The following is a 23433-nucleotide window of genomic DNA, read 5'->3' as shown; positions in this document are numbered from 1 at the left end:
GCTAAGTGGGGGGCACGGGGAGGGGGGGGGGGGGGGGTTGGGAGAGGGGAATTGATCCTGGTGTTTTTCCCTTTCTGGGGTATAGAGAGGTTAGGATGCTTTCCCTGTGCCAGCACTGGGGATGAAGGCTCCGTGCGCGACCACCATGCTCTGTGCGGGGACACCCGGGCCCTGCGGGGGGGTTCCCGTCTTTATGAGCCGAGGGTTTCCATCCATCTGTATCCACCCCCCGTCCCCCCGCAGCGCGGACACCCCGGCCAGGCCCGCAGCGCGGTGAAGAGGAGGAGGAGGACCCGGCGGCGGCGTGCGGTGGAGGGAGAGGGCACCGCGTTCACGCGCCGCTGCCCGTGCAGCCCCGGTGCGGGGCTTTGGGGAAGATGGAGGGGGGGGGGGGGAGAAGCGGGGAAGGAGGCGGGGGGGGGGGGCTGCGCTGCTCCGCACCGCCCTCATTGGCGGCCCCGTTGGCGCCGGGGCGCGGGGCGGGGAGGGAGCGGCTCCCCCGCACCGCCGCGGCTGCTGCCGGCACCGGCCATGTGCCGAGAGGGTGCCCGCTGCCGGCTCGCCCGCTCGGCTCCCTGAGCTGGCGTCGGCCTGTGCTCTTGTTTATCTTTCACTTTATTTATTCCCCCCTTCCCCACACATCACCGTTATTATTATTATTATTATTATTATTTACTGCATTAATTATTTTTGTTTGTTTATTCATTTCTACTCTTTTCCTTTTTTCATTCCCGCATTGATGCGCTCCGAGCTGGAGACTTCAGGAGTCGACGCGGTCCTCACCTGAGCGATCCGGCACCATTCCCCCGCGTGAAGGTAAGAGGGGAGGAAAAGGGGGGAGAGCACCGGCGCTGCACTCATTCTCCATGCCTCATTCTTTGCACCGGGGGGACCCTCAGCAGTGCTGTTTCTCTGCTTATTTCTCTTCCCCAACCCCCCTCCTTCCGTCTTCCTGGTGCATCCTGGAGCGCTGGGGTAGTCCTGGGGGAATGCCTGCAAGGGGGGAGCAGAGGATGAGCTCCGGCTGCAGGTTGGGGCTGGTGGGGGTCTGGAGGGGGAAGATGGACATGGAGAATTGCACGGCATCTGCTCCCCGATAGCCTGTCTCAGGGAGACCGGTCCAGCCTCTGCTTTAGCCCAGGATGATAAACACTGGGATGTTCCAAGCTTGGTGCTGCTGGTTCCTACAGCATCTTTAGTTCTAAAGCTGTATCTACGAAGGAGGATGTGACAGCATCTCTTGGGGCTGGGGTGGGATGCTTTCCTCCACCTGAGTGCTCAGGTCGTGTCCTTGTCCACTCCGGGGACAGTTTTGCTCACGTTGCATGTGTGGTCTGGGGACAAAGCTGGCCTCTCTCAGGGCACTCACCCACAGCCACGCGGCCAGCACCACCAGGGTCCTTCCTATCTGCTGTCCTGCCTCCAAAGGACATAGGAACCCCCTGTGTTGTCTGGGTCAGACAGCAGAGCAGCCCCAGAGCAGCGGGGGTGGAGAGAGATCCAGGGTTGAACGCAAGGAAGGTGACAGCAGGATGATCTGCTGCTTTGAGCACTATCTGGTTAATACAGCAGCTGGCTGGGGCTGAGCTCGTGGAAGCACATGGACGGTGTTTGTTCTGCAGGATGGGGGGGCTGTGGGGGAGAGAAATCCCCCGAGGGAAGATGGCTTTTCATTTCCCCCTATCGAGCGGTTTCAGACAGGATTATTTATATTTGACATAACAGAACACCAAACTTGGAAGGTAGTGGGGGTGTGCTCATACTCATTAAGGTAGACAGTTTTCTGACAGAATAAATTAAAGGTAAGAGAAGACTGCACTCTGAGGTTCAACAGATTGTCTTCCAGCCGAAAAACGAGCAGTGAAATCAGCATAAAGCCTCAGTGGTAACATCGTGCTCTTCCGTGATGGATGGCTGTCACTTTAGGAAGCCTGGCTGACATCCCGATGCTTAGAGTGCAGACAGTGCTCCTGGGTGACCTCACTGGAGCATCCGTACCGGTTGTATGACTGGGGTTTCAGTCATTGCATCCAATGTCCTCACTGAGTAAGCAGCTAAATTATAATGCAGTTAAGGGAAGTGTGTTTATGTAAATTGTGCATCAACTCAGTGCACGACTTGTCCCCACAGCTGCCTTTAGTTGCTGGCCCCGTTGTGGTGGTGTGTGAGTAACAGAATGCTGCTGGCAGCCTTTGATGGCTGTTTCTCTTCTCATGTGGAGTTAGCAGTGAGATGCACTATGGCTGTCAGTCGGTGAAAAGAGATTTCAAACACCTTAAAGACCGTGCAGCTGTAATTAAAGCTGTAACCTCCTTCCTCTGCATGTCAGTTTTCCCGTGCAGAGCAGTGACAAGAAGAATTAGGAAACAGTGCTGGTGCTCCAAAGAGATAAAGAACTTCAGCAAAATCCCCCCAGAATGACTGACACTGATTTATCACCCCATAGGAGGGGGCATGGCCAGCCAAGAGGTGTTTGCAGCCGGCAGTGCTCCTCATGACAACGCTGAGACAGAGCAGGGGAGGGATGGAGGAGAGGGGGCAGGTGTTGGGTTGAGCTTGCCGCTCATTCCCATTCTAATTTACACTTTTCCCCACGTCGTTGTCTGTCTCCTTCTCTCCTCGTGATCTCATTTATTGCAGTTGGCAGGATTTGTTCCCCTTTCGTTAAAAAAGAAATCATGTTCCAACATCGCAGCTTGGCAGAGGGGCTAAAAATATGTAGGGTGATGGACTCTGACCCTGCCCAGACCTTCCAGCCCCATTGGGATCACAGCTGGGGCCGATCCAAACAAGAGACATCAGCATCCTCCAAGCCCTGCGATCCCTGCAGGAGCAGCCCGGGGCAGAGGTCAGCTGCAAAGGTTGGAGGAAGATGAAAAGTCATGCCAGCATTTTGAATCATCCTCAGACAGCTTAACGAGGGCCATGACCCATGTAGGGCAGCTCGGAGCACCAGGGGAGGACGTGACTGCCGTGGATGGTGCGGGTCGCAATGTGACTGTGTCAGACACGGCGTGGGGACAGGGGATGGGGCTGAACCAGGCTGAAGTCACAAGGGCTGGCTCTGCAGAGGACAGGCGATATGTTTTCAGCTGATGATGCTTGTTGGAGAAGTCATCCATCCGTGGGAAGGCCGCTGCTGAGGAGCGGTGACAAAGCCGCTGCTGGGGATGGGCTGCTCAGCCCCCAGGTGCTCCTGGCTCCCAGCTCCTCTTCAGTTAGAGGAGGACTTCGGGGCTCGGCAGTGCCAGCACAGCTGATGTCACACCATCCCAACCATGTGCTGGTGCTGCGCAGTGCAGACCTGAGGTGAGTCAGGTGTGGATCTTTGGTCTCCCTCTCCCTTCGGACAGGGATCACATCCATGATGAGGCAGAGCTGGTGCACATCTTCATACAGGCTGAGCCAAGGCTTGCTCCCCAGGCCCCTACCAGCTGTCCCCAGTGCTTCTCTCCGCATTCCCTCCCTCAGCACCGAAGCCATCCACAGTGACAAACACCAATCCAAGCAGTCTATGAGCTCACCAAGCTGTGCTGGGCAGGAACACACACATTGTCCCCATCTGCAGAGCATGAGCTGACAGTACCTGCCCAGCACTGCTGAGGGAAGGAGCTGGGCTGCATCCCAGAGATGGAGACTTGTCACATTCTCTCTGTGACGTTATCCTTGCAATCTGCCCTTGGTGCATTTCCAGAAATAGTCGGGCCCACAGTAGACACGGGTGAGATCTGGATGCATCACTGTTGAGCTTGGAAACATTCAGTAAACAAGACAGGATCTATTGTTTAAAGGTTATTTCGAGAGACTCCGGGCGAGTTATCCGACCATGCAATGGGGAAAGCCTTAATGGCACTGTGATAATTGCCTTTTTCTAAGGGACCTTTGAGAGGAAAGTTAGCAGAAACCCAAAAGAAAGTCTTAGCCTGTCCTCGGGAAGTGATCCAAACAGAAAACGTGTGGATTTGTGTCTGTTTGCTTCAGTGCTGTTGGATCAAGGCTCAGCAGTGTGTGCCTGGCTGTTGGCTCCTTACCTCGCCCCGAGGGCACTCCGCAGGGGATGAAGGTGATGATATCCCCATCAGCAGGGATGCAGCCTCTGCACCACCAGCTTTAGGGAGGTCTTTAGGCCACACCGTGGCTCTGCCCTGGGCACAGACTCATCGTAGGGTCTGAGCTGCAGAAGCCCATAAGCTCATCACTGTGTGAATTGCAAGCAGTGGGCGCTCCGCATGGCTGAGATTTCCTAACTCTGTGCTGGAGGGGAGCAGGCTGGGAGGAAAAGTCTTTAGTCATTTTATATTTCCCTTGGCAGAGCAGTCCCTTGTTCTTAAGCAGCCTGAGAGCCTTAGCTGGACCGTAATGGACCAAAGTGGCCCCGGGTAGCACTGCCTGTTACCTGCAGAGCTGGCATCAGCCAGAGCCACACTGCCCCTTTACCCACCAAGAGGTTCAGACTGAGGTTAAAGCTTTAATGAAAGCAAACCAGCTGTGGTGTGACGAAATGCTGGAGGATGCACAGGGACTCCTGCAGCCTGTGATGGGCTCAGCCATCGCTGTGCCCCAGGTCTTGTCCCAGCTCGGGTCGCTTTCCCCTCGCAAATAGTGCATGCACTGAGCTGATGTGCTGAGCTGCTCTGAGCACCGAGCGTGCATCCCCCTTTGAGCCAAGCATGCTCCATTGGCTTTGCCCTGCGCTTTACGTCCTCATCCCTTTTGCTCTTGGAGTGGATTTGGATTCATTTCAAGCTCTGTTGTGGCTTTTCCTGCCCGAACTCTGGCAAACCATTAACTCTCGTTTTTCTGTTTCTGTTGTCTGCCTTTCCAGCCAGACTGCAAACTGCTGTGTGCAGGGAATCCCCCACCCCGGGCTGCCTGCAGCCCCACAGTGACCCTGCAGTGGTTATCCCTGCTTTTCCACCACCCCTCGCCCCCAGCAGATGCTGCTCAAGGTGCGGATGCCCGAGCTCTGCTCGCATCCCTCTAGCGGCAGCCACACTGCTCCGCCAGCGCTGGGGATATTATGGGTTATATGGGGAAGGCTGGGCTGTCTTAGGGAAAACCCGGCCAGCCCTTCAGCGTTAAGGTTGATCGACAGTCAGTAGCGACTCTGCTTTGATATAAATAGTTGCTGCGATGTGATTCTGCTGCACCTTCAGTTGAAGACATCACTCACGGTACAGTGGTGCACGTATTGCTGCCCTTTAGTTAACAAAATATGTGTGTGTTACATAGCAGGATGTGGTGCCTTCAGTGGAAATGCAAGCCAGGCTCCCTCAGGGGAAAAAACTTCTGTACTGATGCTGCTGGAGACTCAGCTTTGAGCAGGGATTTTGGTGCCCTGGGTGCTGGAGAGGCTCAGGAGATGCACGGCCTCGAGGGCTGCACAGTGCCTGCAAGCAGGGATTGGCAGGAATGCCATTTGGAAGGCTCTCATGTGGAAGGAAAAGGATCTCTCTCCTTCTGATTGGCGTTGCCTGCCGGGTAGCTCAGCCCTGGGAAGATTAGCAGTGGGATCTGAGGGAAAATAGCCATGCTGCCTGCGTGGGAGCGGAGGTGGGAGCAGGAGGATAACGGTTGTTGATGGGGGCTTGCCATTAGGCAGACTTCATGGTTGGCTTGTGATTTTGCTGTTATTCACTTCATTGTCCCTGGAGGACTGATTTGCAACAGTTTAGCATTGCTGACAGCCCGAGAGTTATTCCCGATTCTCACAGTGGCTCCTGGGATTCAGCCCATGGAAAGTGGGATTTTCTCGGCGCTATGTATTTTCCCTGGAGTTTCTTGGCATCGGACTTTTGTTTTTGTTCTATGCTGAAATAAAATAGGATAGGTTAGTGTTGCAGTAAGGCTAAGTCAGGGCTTGAAGCAGTGATTGAGCACCTGGTGGAAGGCAGGGCCAACCCAGGGCAGCTCAGGTGTATGCAATGTATCTGAGTGACCAGAAGGGCTGGAGCCAGGATCCACCCCTTCCCTGACCTCATTTAATGGTTGGCAGTGGAGGTGAGGGCATCTTGCTGTAGATCCCTGCTTTCCTGAGGCCTTCTGAAGGTAAGCAAACTTTCTTCTTTTGTTTTTGTGTCTGTTTCTGCTGCATTTGGGCTTGTCCTTGTTTGCTTCAGCCACAGACTTTGCTACCCTGCTATTGTTGCTGTGCTTTCCATCACATTATAGCATTGCACTTACAGAAAATGCAAGGTTTTGATACCAGATGCTGAGAAACCAAGCACTGATCTCACTTGCACTCTGGGTACCTCTGTAACTACTATGATACGTTGTTGGCTGTTAGGATGGGCAGACAGAGGGCAGCTGAACCATTATCTGAGATCATGGAGTCATTTGAGCTGGAAGGGACCCTTCAAGGCGATCTGGTCCCACTCCCTGACATGATCAGGGACACCCACAGCTCCACCAGGTGCTCAGATCTGCTGACTTTGGGTGTCTGCAGGGATGGGGCATTGCCACCTCGCTGGGCAACCGGTGGTAGTGCCATCACCACTTGACTGAAAGCAAACAAAACCCATAAATGTTGCTGGGTTGCGGCAGTGCTGTTGGCTGTGGAGCGTTGGAGTTTCAAGGCTCAGAAATAGGTGACCATTTCGCCCATCCTTGGGTGTAGGAACAGCCATCCCCAGCTCAGCCTGGTGGCAGCAGTGCTACTTTAGCTGTGGGGATGTGGGGAGGATGCACGGGGAGCATCGCTGCGTCGCTCTTCAGGGCCTCTCTGGATCAAGGAGTCATTTCAAAGGCAGTACTTGCATCGTCCCAGTGCTGATGCCAGGCAAAAAGATACATCGCGTGTGTTTTGATTTCTGAAAGATGCCATCCCTGGGAACGGTCGATATCTCAAACATTTGATCTCAGCAGCTCTGCTAAGCCCACGTGCTTTTTAAGTAGAGCACTTTGTGTGAAGGTTTTCCCTGCTCCTCTCTTCGCCTAATGATGGCTTTCAGCTGAGCTCTGTGAATTACTTTATCTTTCTCTGCCTTTTTGCTTAGGGTTGTTTCGTTGTGGCGGGTTTTCTCCCTCTGATCTCTCAGAATAAGCTGTAGCAGAAGTAAGAAGAGGGAAATAAACGGGAAATTCACTGAAAACGATTCAGTAAAGATGCCAACAGTCTGGAAATTACCCTCTCAGACGACGGTCCGTGTTAATTCCCCTGATGCAGCAAAGATAAATCCTTATTAGAAATGAGAACATAAGGAGATTTTACTGCCCACAAGGAAACTCCTGATCACGAGCCATGAGGAAGCACGCTGCCTTCTTTTTCTCTTTTGATTCATGCACCATGCTAACTTGCTGGGCTGGAGTGGGCAAAACCCTCTGCTTGCTTTCCCTTGCATGGGCTCAGCCTGAGCCTTTGTGTGAGCAGTGTAAAGCTGTAGCTATGGAAACTCTGTACCTTTTTTTTGTGGGGTTTTGTTGTTTTTTAACACAAAAAGGTGTGTGCGTCTCTGTGGAGATCCCAGGTGCTGCTGTTCAAGCAGCCCTGAGGGCACATCCATGGCTTCTGCTCATCTCCCTGGGCAGCCAAGATCAGCTCCCCTATCCGTGACACCCAGCAGAGACCCTAAATGGGCTAATCCCCTAAATGAGGTGAAAGCCCATTCCTGCAGCTGGACAGGTGCTCCTTGGAGCTCCCAGCTTGCATTATTTGGTAAGCCCCAAGGAAATGGCACTTCCTGCTGTCCCCAACCCATGCGCTCATCAGTCCTGAGCAAATGAGGCTCCATTGAGCCATTCACAAATCCTTTACAGAAGACCTTCCTGTCCTTCTGAGCTGCACTCTCACCTCGTGGAAATGCAAAGCTGAGTGGCTTTGCTGCTTTGTGGAATTGTACCCTGCGTGCATCCTTCCTTCCTTTCCCCATCCCGATGGAGGGCTGAGCCTCAGCACCTGTAGGGTCCTGGGTGAGGTGGGACTGTTTATTCCTCCCCCAGCACCATGATATGGAGGAGCACAGCTCAAGGAATCGCTGTGCCCTGGCGATGTGCTGCTGTGTGACAGCCTTCCCTCTGCCTGGGCCATCCTGGCTGCAGTGTCACACTTCCTCAGAGCTTTGCCCTTGTCCTCTGCGTCAGCATCAGTCACTTGGTGAGAACTGCTGAAGGCAGCTCCTGTTCCCAGCCAGGTGCTGTCCTCTGCCAGCAGCAGCGTGCTCTCAGGGCAGCACTTGCAGAAGGACAAATCCCCCTTTTTTCCAACTTTGCTGCTCAGTTTTCTGCCCGTTGGGTCTTTGTAACCTTTCAGCTGCTCAGTGCTGGGTTATGATGGCGATAGAGCAGTCCCCATTGGAACGGAAAGAAGTACAAACGGGGGCAGAGATGGATGGCCAGGAGCAGCTCCTTGCTGGGTGCTCTCCCCACCCTCTCTCTTATTTCCCCCTTAGCACTGACTGCAGCTTATCTCAAGCTGCTAATACCAAAACCTGCTCTCTGATGCTAATATCTCAGGCGGACTAAGCCGCAGTTCAAGAGGAGATTAAAGGATGCAGTATGGAAAGACAGCCTGTCTTGCTTTTTTGCTTTATTTTTTTTCCCTTTCTGAAGGAGTTCAGACAGCTTAGGAGCATTCAGGATGACAGCAGATATATGGCAGTAATTCCTGGTGCTTATGCGGAGCGGGGTTGTTTGGGCAGGGACAGATGGGATTGAGGAGGGCAAAGCTTTCTGGTGTGGGTTACCCTGCTTTATTCCAGGTGTGCTGGAGCAACTGCCAACTCCTTCCCTGTCCCCTTCAATTTGGAGCTAGCAACACCTTGAGAAGACCCCAGGGCACTGCAATGGTACCGGGTGCTGTTCTTCCTGTCCCTCCCCAGCAGCACCACTGCTCTCCTTTTAACAGCTGCAGTTGCTCGCATCCATGCCTGGAGTTGTGCTCACTAAACCTCAGTGCTGCTTTGATGAGCTGTGCAAATATTTTACATGAGGTGTGATTCGGTTGTATTAAACAACATTATTGCCTCATTACTGCTGTGTGCATGTTCCCTCTTGCTCTGTGCTGGCATCCCGTGGCTTGATTCACTTTGCAGGCATTCAGAAGGCTCTCTGAGCTGATCTGTTTTAAATCCTAATAACACCAATTAGGGTGGGGGGGGGGGGGGGGGGAATCCCAAATTGTCCCATGATTGCCTGGTTGTTGTGAGCTCTTCTGTGATATCTGGTGTAGGAAAACCCAAAACTCAGAGTGGCTGTGGCTGCAATGTGTGTGATGTTTCGGGCACGCTGCGCTGGGTTCTGCTCTCATGTGTCACCTGTGGGGATGCATACCCACAGCATATGGAAAAGTCTTCCACTGCTCATCAAGAATGGGGTGGCTTTTCTGTCAGTTTTGGGGCTGCTGTGTATTAACAAAGTGCTTTGGGCTATAAAACGGTGCAGGATGATGATGAGAGCAGGCAGGAGGAGTGTGATATTTGTCTGTCCCCATTGCCCAATGTTGGTACTGGGAGCAATAACACTGAGAAGGGGCAGAGAGGAGCAATCCTGGGGCACAGAGGAGGATACTGTGGGCTATGATAGATGCAATCTTTATGCCTGCATGCAGGAGTGGTGCAGCCCTGTGCTCTGGGTGCTTTGCAGCTGGGGAGCCCCGTTCTCTGCCCATACTACTGGCAGCTGTCTGGCCCTCTGGATCCCTGTGTGCAAAGCCTTGTGCTGGCACGCTGCCCCGCTTCTCCGAGCAGCCCAGCTCTCATTCATTGACTGGGTAGAATTACAGGAACTGGGGGGAAATGCAGGAATAAGGCTGCATTGGCCACCAGACAGACCCGAGTTCCTAGCTTTCTTGCTGCTTCCCCTCTCGGGTTCACCCTCAGGCAGAACCTTGGTACCAGGGCATAGCGGGGTGCCCTGCATGCTCCCCTTTCCCCCCCCCTCACTGATCTCTTTCCCTTTCTTCTGAAATGGGGCTTGATCAGAAGCATTGGTATCGGGGTTGGATGTGCATGGAAGAGCTGGGAAATGGCTGCTCTGGGGGTTGGGTGTGCTGCAGAGGAGCAGGTCTCGAGCTGGCAGGGGATGCAGGGAGCATGCTGCAGTAAAACAGGCCGTGGGCTTACCCGTGTGGGTGAGGCACAGTGTCTTTATGTGGGCACAGCTTTGGTGGGATCAGTGCTCCCATCTGAGGTTCAGTTTTGGAGGTGTGCCATCACGGCACTTCCAAGCAGTGCAAAAGGCTTTGGGGTGACTGTTGGGATGGATGGGAAAGAATGGGATAGGGTGCAGTGAGTGTAGACTCTGCTCATGGAGAGTCCTGACCAGAAGGTTTTTCCTGCCACAAATCCCACAGTCTGGTGTAACCAGCACTTGAGGGTCTTCTAAAGGAGATCTCAGTGTGCTCACCCTAGCAGTGCCCAGCTGTCCTCCTGCAGGTAGCAGCAGAGTCCAGCATCCTGCTGTGTCTGCAGCACTCCACCATCTGGAGCAAGGGAAGAAGCCACCAGTCTGGGGTTGGAGCCAATGAGAGCTCTGCTTCTGCCTTCTCCATGCTGCAAGGGACACAAAAGCCCACTTTCTATTGCACTGAGCTCTCCATCAGCTGCAGGCTGGAACCATCCAGCCATAGATGTCCTGGTGAAACCAGGCAGGTGGCACAGGGTTGTGCCTGCACCAAAACACTCAGCCTGGAGCAGCCGTGCAGGGAGGCAGCTTAGGCTTGTTGGGGGGCTCAGGTGTCCTCTGTAGCTTCAGGGCTCCTCATATATGTTCCCCAGGGTCGAGGGAGGAGCCAAGAGGCTGTGGATGTCTCTGTTGGTGCCTGCGTTCCTCATAGCGGGGCTCCTGCATACCTTTCCTGAGACCACAGCGGAGCTGCAAAGCACTTCCTTTTACCAAGATATTTATTACTGAATATATGAACCTGGGAGCCTGCGGAGCGTGAAATTAGGAACAAATGTAAAAAAGGAGGTCTAGACAGGAATTGTTCTGCTTATGGGCTTCCCCCCCGCCCCCCTCCCTCCTTTGCACGCTGGAGAGTTTAATGCTTCCAGGTACATGGTTTTAACCAGACAAGTACGTTACAGGAGGAAAAATAGCGTGATGCAAATAGCCTTGCTCTGAGCGGAGCAGTGGCTGTCGTGCCATGCATGGCTGACCACAGGGCATCGAGGGGTGGGAGGGAGGAATGCAGAGAAAATTGCTGTGTGCTCCCCTTGCTTGCCCCTGGGGCGTGCAACCCTTTAATTCACACTGAGATAGCAAATGGGAGCAGTAAAGGTCCCAGGGTTGGAGCGCCGGGTGCTGCCCTATGCCCCTCTCTGAGCAGCTGATGCTTCCAAATCATTGCTGCAGTTTTGGAAGATAGCTCCTGTCCTCCTACTCGGAACCCCCATAGGGTTTTTGCCAGGGATAGGGCAGGATTTGGCAGGGCTCTTACCCCGTGGCCATACAAGAAGCTCTCAGCCATTACACAGCAGCACAAATTCCTCTGCTCCTCCAGCTCTGCTCAGCAGCAGCATAAAATGTGATACTGCTTTATCCATTCAGTACTTACCCAACTTTAGCAGGACATTAAGCACCTGAAAATATGCCACAGATTTATTTTCTTTGGAAGCAAGTTAAATCCCTGACAGATACGGTTGCTTTTCCTCAGGTGCTGAAGTAATTTGGGTTTGGGGAAGCTGGTTTTTTGGTTTAACCTGATATCATGAGCTAGAGGCCAGCTTTGTTAAAGCACTTGTCGGGTAGGTGGTCACAGTTTGCTCTCTCTGTCAATTTATGTCACTTATCCCAATCCCAGACTGATGCCTGCAGCTCTTGGGCTGTGGAGTGATGCTGCTGCAAGGAGGGGTGTGCGTGCAGCTGTGCCTGTCCCCATTATCCCCCCCCCCCCGGGTAAAGAGCTTGGCATTACTCTGCACAGGAGGGTGGGAATTTCAAGCTTTTGGGATAGGGATGCTCAGAGCAAGCACTACAGGGCTTGTGCTCATCTCAAGCTGTGCATCTGCTCAGTGCGGGAAGTGGGGACCTTCACCTTGGCCATGTCTGTGCTAGAACCCACTTTCCCCTATGGATGCTTTGCAGGGGGGAGGAGATGCTACTCCCAGACACAAGCATGGGCCCTCAACGTCCCTGTGCTATTCTGCATGCTCAGTCTGGCCACAGCACTGGCTGCAATGCAGCTTTCAGAAGCATTATCCCGTGTACCCACATGCTCCCTTGATTTCATCTTGGCCACAGTGAAGCAAGGAGCTCTGCGCCCACTGCACTGTGAGGCTTCATCCCATGCCGCTGCTTTGTGGGGGAGAGGAGCGCCTGTCCCTGCACTTGTTAAAGGCTCACTTAGCAGCTCCAGTTATTTCAAATTAAAATACCACATTGTTTTCATGAGGAAAATGGATTATAGGCTCAGAGAAAAAATGTGCGTGGCTCCAACACCCTACTTGCTGTAGGAGCCAGGCACGTGCCATGGGCATGTCCCCATCCCCAGCACGGAGCGTGTCGTGTGCCAGGGGGCTGTGAGGCTCATGGCCAAAGCCCATGCTGGCATCATGCGGGTTTTACTGCCCTGGGCCCCCCTCCTGCATGCAGAGCAGCGTGGTGATGCCCAGACTGGTTGGCTGGGATGGGGTTTTCATTGCAGGACCATTTGTGCAACTCCCATAGGGTCCCACTGCTGCTGCTCCCTCCCTGCATCAACCTGCTGTTGCCAGAGCTCGATTACTCAGCCCACCTGCAGGCTGCAATAACACTTACTTAACAAAGTTCTCCCCAACAGCACCGGGCTTTTTCCATCCTCCTCCAGCCATCAGGTGGCATTTGGAGGGCTTGGAGGCTCCCCTGATGGCTTTCACAGTGCTGGCATCCAGCCTGATCTCCTGCAGGAGGGGGACAGACCCCTGTGCTTGCAGTGTGCAGGCAGACCCAGTCGGAGCCCTCTGCAAATGGAGGCAAAGTATTCTGTCCCTTCCCAACTCATCCAATCCCATTCCAACCCTTCCCATCCAGTCCAATCCCATCTTATCTTATCACATAACCCCCATTACCCCATGTGTTCTCTTTTGCAGGCTGTTAATGGAGAAGAGGGCGAATGACAGCCGGGACTGTGGTCATCACAGGTGGAATATTAGCAACTGTCATTTTACTTTGTATCATCGCTGTCCTCTGCTACTGTAGGCTCCAGGTAAGGCATGGCGAGGTGATGGGGATGGGATAGGGTATAAACCAATCCCATATCACATGTGTATGGGGTAAGAGTGTTGGGATCCCAACTGAACCCCATCCCGTTCCAGTACTACTGCTGCAAGAAGGATGAATCCGAGGAGGATGAGGAGGAGCCCGACTTCGCCGTGCACTCCCACATCCCTCCGCTCCACTGCAACCGCAACGTAGTGCTGACCAATGGGCCGTCCCTCTACAGCTCCTCTCCCTTCAGCAAGAAGGCGACGCCGAGCCGGAGCGGCTGCCCGGGCTGCGGGCAGTATGAGCCCCCCACTTTCTTCCTGCAGGAGCCCCCTGAGGAGCTGCACAACGGGGGGGACCGAGTCAGCTTCCAGACCGTCAGCCAGGAGGAGCTCGACCTGCCGGTGAGTGTGGGCAACCTGCAGGCGCTCAACCCCAACCGGCTCTCAGCCATGCGCGAAGCCTTCTCCCGCAGCCGCAGCATCAGCACCGACGTGTGAGGCCGGCGCTGCATGGAGGACTTCTTAATATCCACAGCAGTGTTTTAAAGTAAAAAATAATACTAATAATAATTAAAAAAAAAAAAGCAGAGTGGGGTTTGGGGGTGGGGGTGGGTGGGAGGGGAAGAGTTGAATGTATTGCTGCATAGGCAGAGATGAGCTAAACTTCAGTCTAAGGGTTAGCAAATAAAAGGGGGGGAGTGAGGGCGGGTTGGTGGCAGCTGGGATATGAGGTTTTCTAGTGCTGCGTTGCATTTTTTTTTTCCCTTTTATAAAGAGGATTTTGATATCGTGCATCCTTTTCTACAGAGTAAATGCCCGTCCTCCACGTGCAGTTGGTGGGCAGAGGGGTGAGCAAGTGATGGGAGGCTGCAAAGCAGCACGAGCTGCAGGGCTGCTGTGCTGTACATGGCACCTGGGGGCTGCTGGCCCTGGTGTGCAAACACATACAGCCAGCACAGAGCCCTGGCCAAGCTGGGCTGCTGCTGCCCTTCCTTCTGCTGCTGCTCCCTCCTGCAGCCATGCACATCCCATCCCTGTCCTGCGCCCTCTCGCTCCTCCCATTGCTGTTTCCCCCTGGGTCCCAATGGGGCAGGAGCAGTGGGCTCAGACCTGGCCCTGCTGCTAGAGATGGGTTATCAATTAAGTTACTTAGGGCGAGGAGGGAGGAATGATTCCAGATGGAGGAACGCACCCGCAGCTGCCCTCTCCAAATAATGAGCCTCCCCTCTCCAAATGATGCCATATGCTACTTCTAATCTAGGGAGCTGAGTGCTGGCAGAGCGAGAGTGCGCCCATGTATGTGCACACACGCCCCTGCATGCACATTTCTACTTTAATTTTGAAGATTACCATAAGATTTACTTCCCATTATTATTATTCCTTTCAAATAGAAGCACCCACAGCCCCTCCTGCCCAGCCAGGGACATGGCAGAACACTCAGCTCCCTCCTTGCTGTCCCCTGCATACAATTTCTCTTGCACAACACCCTCTTGCCCCAGGTTGGGCGTTATTCAGGTTAAATGCATCACCCTGTGCTGGGGCAGGGCTCGCTGCTGCAGAGGAGGGATGGCTACAAATAGACCCTAACAGCCTCAGTGCTGTGCTTGGGGCCAGGCTTTGTTTTTAGAGATGCAACGAGAAGGAAGCGCCGCTGTTCCGTAGCCTTCAGCATACACACACAGTGTGCAGCCCATCTGGAGATGTTGCTTTCAGCTTCGAGGGCTTTTAATTCCCCAGGAAACCTTGCAAAGCACAAGTCTGCCTCTGCAATCCGGCACCTGGGGTAGTTTGGGGTTTCTGGTGGGGGATTGGGGTGTGGGTTTGGCCACGTTGAATTGCAGCACCCACTCCAGGCAGCAGGACCATGGCTGTACAGCGCTCACAGCGGTTTGTTTGAATGCATTCAGCCTTTGAGTTCTTTGCCTTTCTTGTGAACATATTCTTGTTCCAGCTTTCCCCTGTTTCCTATTCTGTTTTTTGGGGGTTTTTCCTTCCCGTGTAGCTTGGAAGCTAAGCAAGTGACTGACATTCTCTAACCTTCACCTGTACAGGACTTTGGGAACCATTGAAGAAGAGAAGCAAAAAAATAAACTCCTTTGACACAGGCTTTGCAGCAGACCTTTGTGTATCCACATTGTGAAATATAGAGGGCAGTGGTTGCAGAAGTGCCACAGGGGTGCAGGATCTCCCCCTTGGGAGATGCTCAGTGGACAAGAGAGGTGCAAGGGGGGGGAGGAGCAGTGAGCCCCATGCAGAGGGATACAGAACCATAACCACCTTCAGAACCCCTTTCTTTGCCAGTTCCCTTTCAAACCTCTTTGCTTTCAGGCTCCTTTCCAAGCTTGCAGTCCCTAAATCCACACCCATCACCCGAATCCCATAGCAATAGGGCAGGAAGGACCCAACTCAGGGACTCGTCCTTACATCCAGGGCTGGGAGCTGCTGTTCTGCCCCAGGGGTGCACACAGCAACACCCACCCCCCCTCTACAAACTGGAGAATAAAAGCAGATACCACCATAAATATGACAACTTTATTAAAATATACATATGAGTACAAATTCATGATTACGTGGATAAAGTTCACTGTCTGTAAACAAATATATTAAAAAAGAGCACGTCTTTTTTTTTTTTGTGATATAAAGTGCAGTTATGTTTCCATATTATATACAATATGTCAGCAATATGGGGGGGGGGGGGGGGGGGGGGGGTTAAGGACTATGGCACTAACATTTGGTTACAAGATAAAATCCTCTGAAAAAGTATACACCTACATATTACAAAAGAGGGCTTGGGCTTGAGTTCAGAACCTGCTTCCCACCATGTTAAGTGTGAGAAAGCATTGGGGTACAGCAGGGAGGAGGCACTCACCCCCCCCCCTAGGGAACACACTGGTGCTTTCACTCCCATGGGTCCGTGCCCACCCCACACTTGCATAGGCAAAAGAAACCAAAAGGACAAGACCTTGTGAAACCACGTGGATGTCTGTCATTGGGGGGGGGAATCAAATATACACGATCCTATGTACAGCTCTGATAACCAATGTACAGCAGCTCTGAAAGCAAGCCGTGCCAGTGGAGTGAGGAAAGGAGCATCCATCCCCAGTGCTCACCTGCAGGGCTGCGGGCCCCAGCCCCGCACTAGGAGTGGGGTGTGCGGCAGGAGCGGCAGCAGGCTTTGCTGTAGTACCAGTGGCTGCACAGGTTCACTTTGATGGCCAAAGCACAGTTGGTTCCTGCCTGGTCTTGGCAGCTGTCGTCTGGAGGGGAGAGAAGAAGAAAGGTGTGGGTACGGAAAGGATAAAACACAACACCAACAATGCAAGTTCATACAACCCCCCCTCCTCTGGCATTACATACAGCCACCCGTGGAGCTGTGCAAAACATCTGTCACCCCCAGGCAGAGCATCCCTGGAGAAGCCACGTGCTTTCTCCATGAATATCATCATGCAGCCAAGCCAAGGTTCACATTCCATCACACATGGCCCGACCCCGGGAGCCTCGCTTGGTCCCACTCTGCAGCTCAGGCTCTTCCCTATAGACCAGAGGTGCCCAGAGATCACTGGAGCCACCGAGGGACCCTGGACTGAGCCATCCTTAAGCCTCCCATAGGAGCACAGAGGATGACCTCAGCACACACCTCCTGCTCAAAAAACCTCTTTGGGGCAGTTGAGCTGCTGGAGAGGGGGAAGAAAGCAAAAACCACTATAACACACATCCAGCTCCCTCCAGAGTAGTATTTTGCTTCAAGTCTGTATAGGAGTTGTAATTTTTGCATAGTATCCATAGAAAGCATGACAACAGCCTGCTCTGGGGGACCATGGGAGGACCCCAAAGCCCCACACCGCATCCCTGACCCACAGGGGAGGCAGAGCTGTCAGCAAAGGCACCTGCTGAGCCAGGAGCAAAGGCACCTGCTGACCTGCTGAGCCCCAGGCCTGCCTGCTGCCTTCCTGCTCTTCTCCCACATCAGCCTTATTCTCAAATCCTATTAAAGAATTAGAACTGCGTGTTTGCTAAAGATCACAGGGGCTTTGAGCCAGCAGACGAGTCAGATAATGAGATAGTTACAAATCCCGCAGGACATTCGGAGACCAAAAATCATTAAAATAATGGCACAGACAAAAAAAACTTCCCAGACAAGAGCTGGAATCGCACAGAAGCACCACCCGAATCAGCTCCCTGTAGCTCCCTTTTCTCTTAAGGTCAGAGCACGTTGCTTGTGAGCTCTCCCCTTGATTTAACAGGGTCACATACAGAGACACACAATGGTACTGGTGCACAGTGCTGTTACTGCTGCATATAGAGGGCAGATCCCAGGATGACCATCAAGATGGCAGTGGGAAACGAACGCTAAAGGGGTGCTGCTGGGGAGGGGGGCTCACCTGGGGGCTCGGTGGGGCAGGGCTGCAGGTCACAGGTCTGCTTGCCCACTGGCTTCACCAGAGGGTCGCAGCCGCGGACGATGTCCTTCCCCTGGTAGCACTTGACATCCCGCATCCTCACACCGATGCCGCAGGTTTTGGTGCACTGGGGAACAGAGAGTGGGGTGAGGTGAGAACCCCCCCCCCCAGCACAGGGGGCTGTGCAAAACAAAAAACCCCTGGAGCAGTGGGGGTATGGGTGAGCACTGCCCATGGCTGAGCACTGTGTCCGCACACCGCACTGCTGGCCCCTCACTGCCTCACTGCTGCCAGCAGCAGCAGACGTCTGCAGCAGACTGACTGCGATCCATGGATGCGCTCCCACCCCCGGGGCTGCACTCCTCCCCTCCTCCTGCTGCTCTCTGCAAAGGGCCACGGATGAGCTGCGTGGCTCAGACACTGCTCATTGCCACCGGGGGGCTGGGAGCCCATGGTTTATAGGGTGCAGGCACGGGTTTGGTGTCTGTGCAATGCATCTAGGGGGTTTTGCAGAGCTGCTCCTGGGCTGCGCTCGCTGCCTGCTGCCCTTTGGCCGCCTCTTCACGTGGGGATTACTGCAGGGTTTCTTGGGCTAATTATAGGCTGCCACGACAGTTTTCAAGACTAAACAAAATGAGCTCCAGGCGGACATCAAGGGCTGCACTGGGGAGCTCTTGTGGGGAGCTGGGATCAGTTCCACAGCTCCATGCAAAACTGGGGCATCCCACACCGGCCCAGCCTGCCCCCAGCATCACTCCCCAGCTCCCAGAGCCCCATATCAGCTCCCTGCCCGCCTGCAGGGCAGCTGTGCTGCAGCATCCATGTGCTGCTGCAAAAAGATGGTGAAAAGGGGGGAAAAATATGGAAAGAAAAAGCCAAAGCTAACCTTAAATAGCTCTTATTCTTGATCTGTGCAGTGACGCTGTCTGCATTTTGTCAGAGCTGCTATAGCAAAACAAAGGGGCCCCTCTCTGTGCTCCCTTGCAAAGCTTCACCCAGCTCCATGGGGTAGTTTTTAGGTGTGCAGCCTTTGGTACAAGGCCACATGCCCAATGAAAGCATCTTCCCAGAGCAATCCCCTGTACCCCCACCTACCTCTGACCAGGGGGTGGTGTACCACTTGAAGCACGGCCGTTCGAAGCACGTCGTCTCCTCCACAGGCTTCTTGGCCACGTCACAGTCAGTGGGGCTGTGGGTCTTGATCTTGCCATTGACAATCTCCAGGCAGAGCACGATCCTCTTCTTCACACCCCGGCCGCACGTGGTGTTGCACTGCAGGGTTCCCTACCATAAGCATCCTCCATTGCCACCGCCACGCGTCGCCCCATCCCCAGTCCTTACCCGCTCCCAGTCCTGTGCCAACCAGTGTGATGGGCAGTTCTTGTCCCCGCAGGGATGGATGGCCAATGGCTTTGTCTCCAGGTTGCACTGTGACTCCGGCACCACGCGCCCATCGCTGGTTTTGCAGTACACATGCCGGATCATCCTGCCCTGCCCGCAGCCACCGCTGCACTGAAACCACAGTAGGCACAGCAGGAGGTCAGTGTAGTCCCAGCTCCATAGATGGGGAGCAACATGCCTGCATCCTCCCCCCACCCACCTCAGCCAGGGATGCTTGGGGTTGCAATAAAAAAAAGCAAATGCCTGCTTCGCTTCCTCCCCCAGGGAGCCAACTCATCCCCATCGCAGCAGAACTTAGCACAGGCAGAAAGGAAAGTGCCACAAATATGGAAACATGGGGCAGTTTTCAAGAGAGACAGAGAGAGCAGCTCTGGATGTCCCCCTTTTGCTGCCCTACACCTTGGGGGGAGCAGCGGCCGCTCCAGCCGAGATGTGTGGAGCTTCACAGCACCGCTGCTGCCATGGAAACTGCTTATTTTTAGCCATAGGATAAAAGCTGGGTAAAAATAGCTTGGGACAGAAAGGGTCTCTGTAGCAGAAGCATGCAGGAAGGGAAAACGGGGTAAAAAGGGTCATTTTCCGGGCTCTGAGCATCAGCACTACCAAGGCCAGGACCCCAGGCCCACCAAACCCCAGCACTGCCCCACGCCTCAAGCCACAACACAACCCAGGTGGTGCCACCCATCCCTCCCCAGGCTCACCGGTCCCCAGTCAGACACGGTCCACTGGCGGTCACAGGGAGGCCCGGTGCAGTTCTTCTCAGCCAGGGGCCGGGCGCTGGCATCACACAGCTTCTCCTCCTCCGAGCAGCGGATGTCCCGTGTCACCACGCTGCGCTCACCGCACCGCGCAGAGCACTGGTGGGGACAGAGGGGACACACGGGATGGGTATGGGCTATGGGAGCTGGGAGATGCTTTTGAGGGTTTTTTTGTTTTGCATTTTCAGCCTGGAACTCTCTACACATGCACCATGAAACCACAGAGCTGGGATTTTTTTTCTTATCCTGTGGATAAATTTGGCACCGCGCAGCCCAGTGACATTATTTAGAACCGGGGTTGAGTTTCTGCAGTCCCCCGTGCACACGTTTGCTCTGTGCATGCTGTAAAGCAGGGAAGAGTGTCAACAGCACAGCGCTCAGACGCACTGTGCTGATATGTTAATCCTCAGATCTCCAAAACGTGCTTTTTTGGGGGCTTACTTCCCAAGCCAACTTGGCACCCGGCTTCTGATGCGATCCAAATTAGATTAGCTCTGCTGCTGGCTCAGAGCGAGCGGCTCCAGGGTTGTCTCAAGCAATCTGTCTCTGACACATGCTGGAGGTGTAGAGGGGTTTTGGTAAAGTAAGCAGCTCTGGTTCTCTCTGCCAGCCAAAATACTGCGAGAGCACGTGTGCAGGGAGCTTAGCTCTACCGGATTGGGAAAGTCAAAACATCCTGCAAGAGCAGAAAGGAGCAACTCTCCATCAACAGCGTGATGGTAACGGCTCACCCAGCCTGAGGAGGGAAGGAGATGGGGAATGACGACCAAGAATGGCTTTGGAAGGCTCTGGGAGGAAGGGGTTTCGTTCATTCTGCATGGGTTTCATTCTCTTTGTGGTGTGGTGCAATGGGAGGTGAGGAAAAGGCGCTGATGGCAACACCATTCCCATGTCAACCCCATTCCCACTTCTCTGTGTACCAAAGGGGCAATGCGCACCAGTCTCAGGGGCAACACCAGCACTGTGCATGCTGAATTAACAAAAAAAAGCAATTGATACTGGTGGCTGCCCCATCCTGGAGGGGATATCCCATTATAAGGGGAAAAAAAAAAGAGTATATATGTTATTAGCACATCAGTCCAAAGACACCTATCACTGCCAAGGTCCTCAGAGGTTCCCCTCCAATGGCCACAGGTCATTCCAAAGCCCCAGAACTCACCTCTGACCACTCAGACATCTCCCACTGTGGCCCACAGGCCGGGTTCTTGCACACTTTGCGTTCATCGGGCCGGGTGATGTCAGCTGACTCACAGAGGTCGCTGTAGACGGAGCTGTCAAAGCCTGGAGAGATCATCTTCCAGCAGCGCACGATGCGGAACTGGTAGCCCTCGCCGCAGGTACGGGAGCACTCGCTCCAGCTGCTCGTCTCCCACCTGCAGGAGAGACAGAGAAAGGATGCTATCAGCGGGAAGCCAGAGGGGTGCAGGCAGCCTTTGGGGTGCTCCAATCAGCCCCCGGGAAGGGCTCAGCACAGCGCATTTGGAAGTGCCTCCTTTGTTCCCCCCTATCCTGCTGCATTCCCTGAGCAGACACAGGGCAGCTCCTCTCAGTGCTCAGGCTCACGGAATGGGACCAGCCCTACTACTGACCTGAATGCTAGGAAATAATTAGGTCAATGCAAACGGAGAGTGAACACCCCATAGTGTTTCCAGGATAGGGGAGCAGCATCATCCCCCTCCCTGTGCTCTTCTTGCCTGCACTGCCACCTGATCTGGTTTTCAGCCTTAATATGCAGAGCTCAGTGAGATCTTACACCCCAAAAGGTACATACATCCCCCCTTCCCTCCCCAGCACGGTTAGCCACACTCTGCCATTAACCAAGGTGGAAAACAAGCACTCTGCACTTCCACAGGGCCATACCCATCCCCTGGTATCACCCCATCTTGCTTTGCCCTGCAGATGATATCACTGCAGAGCATGCACCAGGCTGTTCTCCTTCTCTCTTTGCACTGCTCATGGTCTGACACTGTCACAGCCCTCCCCTTCAACAGACACCAACCACAGCTGCTCCCTACAACGAGGGCATCTCTGCTGTACTGGGGCGTGCACGAGTCACACATTTCCACACAAGACTGCAATCCAAATCATGCCTTTTTGGATAAAAAGCTGCATCAGAAGGGATTCCAGCACACATTCCACTCCTGCCAACATCTCACACTTCACGCTGACCACAAGCAAACCTCAGTCACATTTAGGACACCGAAGAGGGCAGAGGGATGAGTCTCATACCTTGGCTGGCACTCTCTCCCAGCACAGAACTCATGGACGGGCTCAGGACGGGTCATGGCATCACAGTACGTATCGTCCACTTCGATCCCATCATAGCGGACGCACATAGCATACGTGGACATCACTCCTAGTTTCAAAGAGAATACACATACAAAAAAAAGCCCTTTTAAAGTTATGTTTTTAGCTGCATTTTCTAAAGCTTCCTCCTGAAGGGAAGCAGCAAGCCAGCCTTTCTGCCCACAGGGTGTATGCTGGCCAGCAAGAAGGGCCATGGTGGCCACCAGAACCAACCTAAGCAAGGGCTGAGGCTGGAAGTGGGTCCAGCCATCGTGCTCAGCACCAGGAACAACACACAGCCATTGTGTTCACATAGAACATGCTCAGGGTCTGCTGGGCTGCTCCCCACTTCCAGGCTGGTGGATGGAGGTAACATGGAAACCTCCAGCACTGGCACAAAGAGAGCCTGGCTGCAGCCTAGCCTGGGGGACAGAATGCTATCTAGTCTTTCTCTAGCTTTTGGGGACCAGCAGGCTGCTCTGGCTGCAGGTAACTGCAGATCCAGCTCTCAGGAACATATGACTTGCATGAAACTGAAAAGACATTTACAGCTGTTGACATTGCATGGTTCCTCTGCAACACGTCATTAGGAAAAGGTAACAAGAAAAGCAAATTTAAGTAAAACCTCCCCCTGCTAACTGCAAACTGGGCATCCCTGGGGTTGCAGTCTCCTCTTCTCCCCTTCCTTCTAATGCCAGAAGCCCCATAGTGTCAGGATTATTCCTGAGGCCGCATTGGTGAGCGGTGTGGCACTGTGGGACAGAGCAGGATCCCTCCCTTCACCTGGGGTCCAAGGAGGAAGGAAAGCAGGGACAAAAAGGGGGAATTTAAGGAGCAGAGGGCAGGCATGTCGCTGTTCCGGGCTCAGAGTGTCACAGCTGAGATCAGGCACGGTGGCAGCAGGAGTGGGAAACCAAATGAAGAAGCCAACTGCCGCTTTGCTTCCTGCCAGAGCAGAACAATCTTTCCAATTCCGCTCTGTCAGAAAGAAGCTGAGCTTTTCAAAACCCTCTGAGTGTTCAAAAGGGGAAGGGAAATAAGTGGAAAGGCAAGCAGGAGCCTGGCAGCACGGATTTCAATCTGCTGCAGCCGCTCGGGTTGAAGGAGCCAAAACCCAGCACGAGCACCAGGAGCCTGCAGGGCTGGTAAATGCTACGTGGGGCCGAAAGATGGAGAAATCCCCTGTGCATCAGCAGGTCCTTCCCATCCCTACCAGACGTAGCGCGACTCACACGGCTGGGGCTGTTCTCGTAACTACCTGTGGTGCATGTAGAGCTGCAGGGTTCATGGGAGGAAAGCTTCCACCTGTACATGTCAGCAGCACTCACACCTTGGCCCTTTCTTAACAACTTCAATCTGTTTCTAGCAACAAGCACAAAAAAGAATAAAATAAGATAGCGTTGACAAGGAGAGCCGTGATATGCCACGTCAGAGAGACACGTCTGCGAGCAGGTTGGGTTTGGGAGG

The 23433-nt window shown here is 53.8% G+C and overlaps 2 protein-coding genes across 14 annotated transcripts in view; one reads left to right on the top strand and one right to left on the bottom strand.

Annotated features, from left to right (window-relative positions):
* The first annotated feature begins 515 nt into the window (after window positions 1-515).
* FAM163B (family with sequence similarity 163 member B) lies at window positions 516-15755 on the top strand. Of its 2 annotated transcripts, none has more exons than XM_003642289.6 (3): window positions 516-816; window positions 13005-13120; window positions 13230-15755. In XM_003642289.6, exons 2-3 carry the CDS (start codon window positions 13028-13030, stop codon window positions 13617-13619), a joined length of 483 nt encoding a protein of 160 aa, XP_003642337.1. In that variant the 5' UTR covers window positions 516-816; window positions 13005-13027; the 3' UTR covers window positions 13620-15755. The 2 variants fall into 2 exon arrangements, with proteins under 2 accessions (XP_003642337.1, XP_046757814.1); XM_046901858.1 differs by lacking the exon at window positions 516-816 and adding an exon at window positions 6005-6048 and having other exon boundaries at window positions 13230-13724.
* The window catches only part of ADAMTSL2 (ADAMTS like 2), a 20359-nt gene continuing 12557 nt past the window's right edge, over window positions 15632-23433 (bottom strand). For all 12 annotated transcript variants that reach the window (XM_046901851.1, XM_040649409.2, XM_004945946.5 and 9 more), the window contains 8 exons: window positions 23225-23328; window positions 21910-22036; window positions 20840-21053; window positions 19624-19779; window positions 18863-19033; window positions 18617-18793; window positions 17504-17648; window positions 15632-16378 (listed from right to left, as the gene is read on the bottom strand). In XM_046901851.1, the coding sequence (XP_046757807.1) occupies window positions 16260-16378; window positions 17504-17648; window positions 18617-18793; window positions 18863-19033; window positions 19624-19779; window positions 20840-21053; window positions 21910-22036; window positions 23225-23328 (1213 nt within the window). In that variant the 3' untranslated portion in view covers window positions 15632-16259. The remainder of the gene's footprint in view (window positions 16379-17503; window positions 17649-18616; window positions 18794-18862; window positions 19034-19623; window positions 19780-20839; window positions 21054-21909; window positions 22037-23224; window positions 23329-23433) is intronic.

Source organism: Gallus gallus, chromosome 17 (assembly GCF_016699485.2).
Source record: "Gallus gallus isolate bGalGal1 chromosome 17, bGalGal1.mat.broiler.GRCg7b, whole genome shotgun sequence".
Taxonomy (NCBI): domain Eukaryota; kingdom Metazoa; phylum Chordata; class Aves; order Galliformes; family Phasianidae; genus Gallus; species Gallus gallus.
This window is presented reverse-complemented; position numbering and strand designations above follow the sequence as displayed.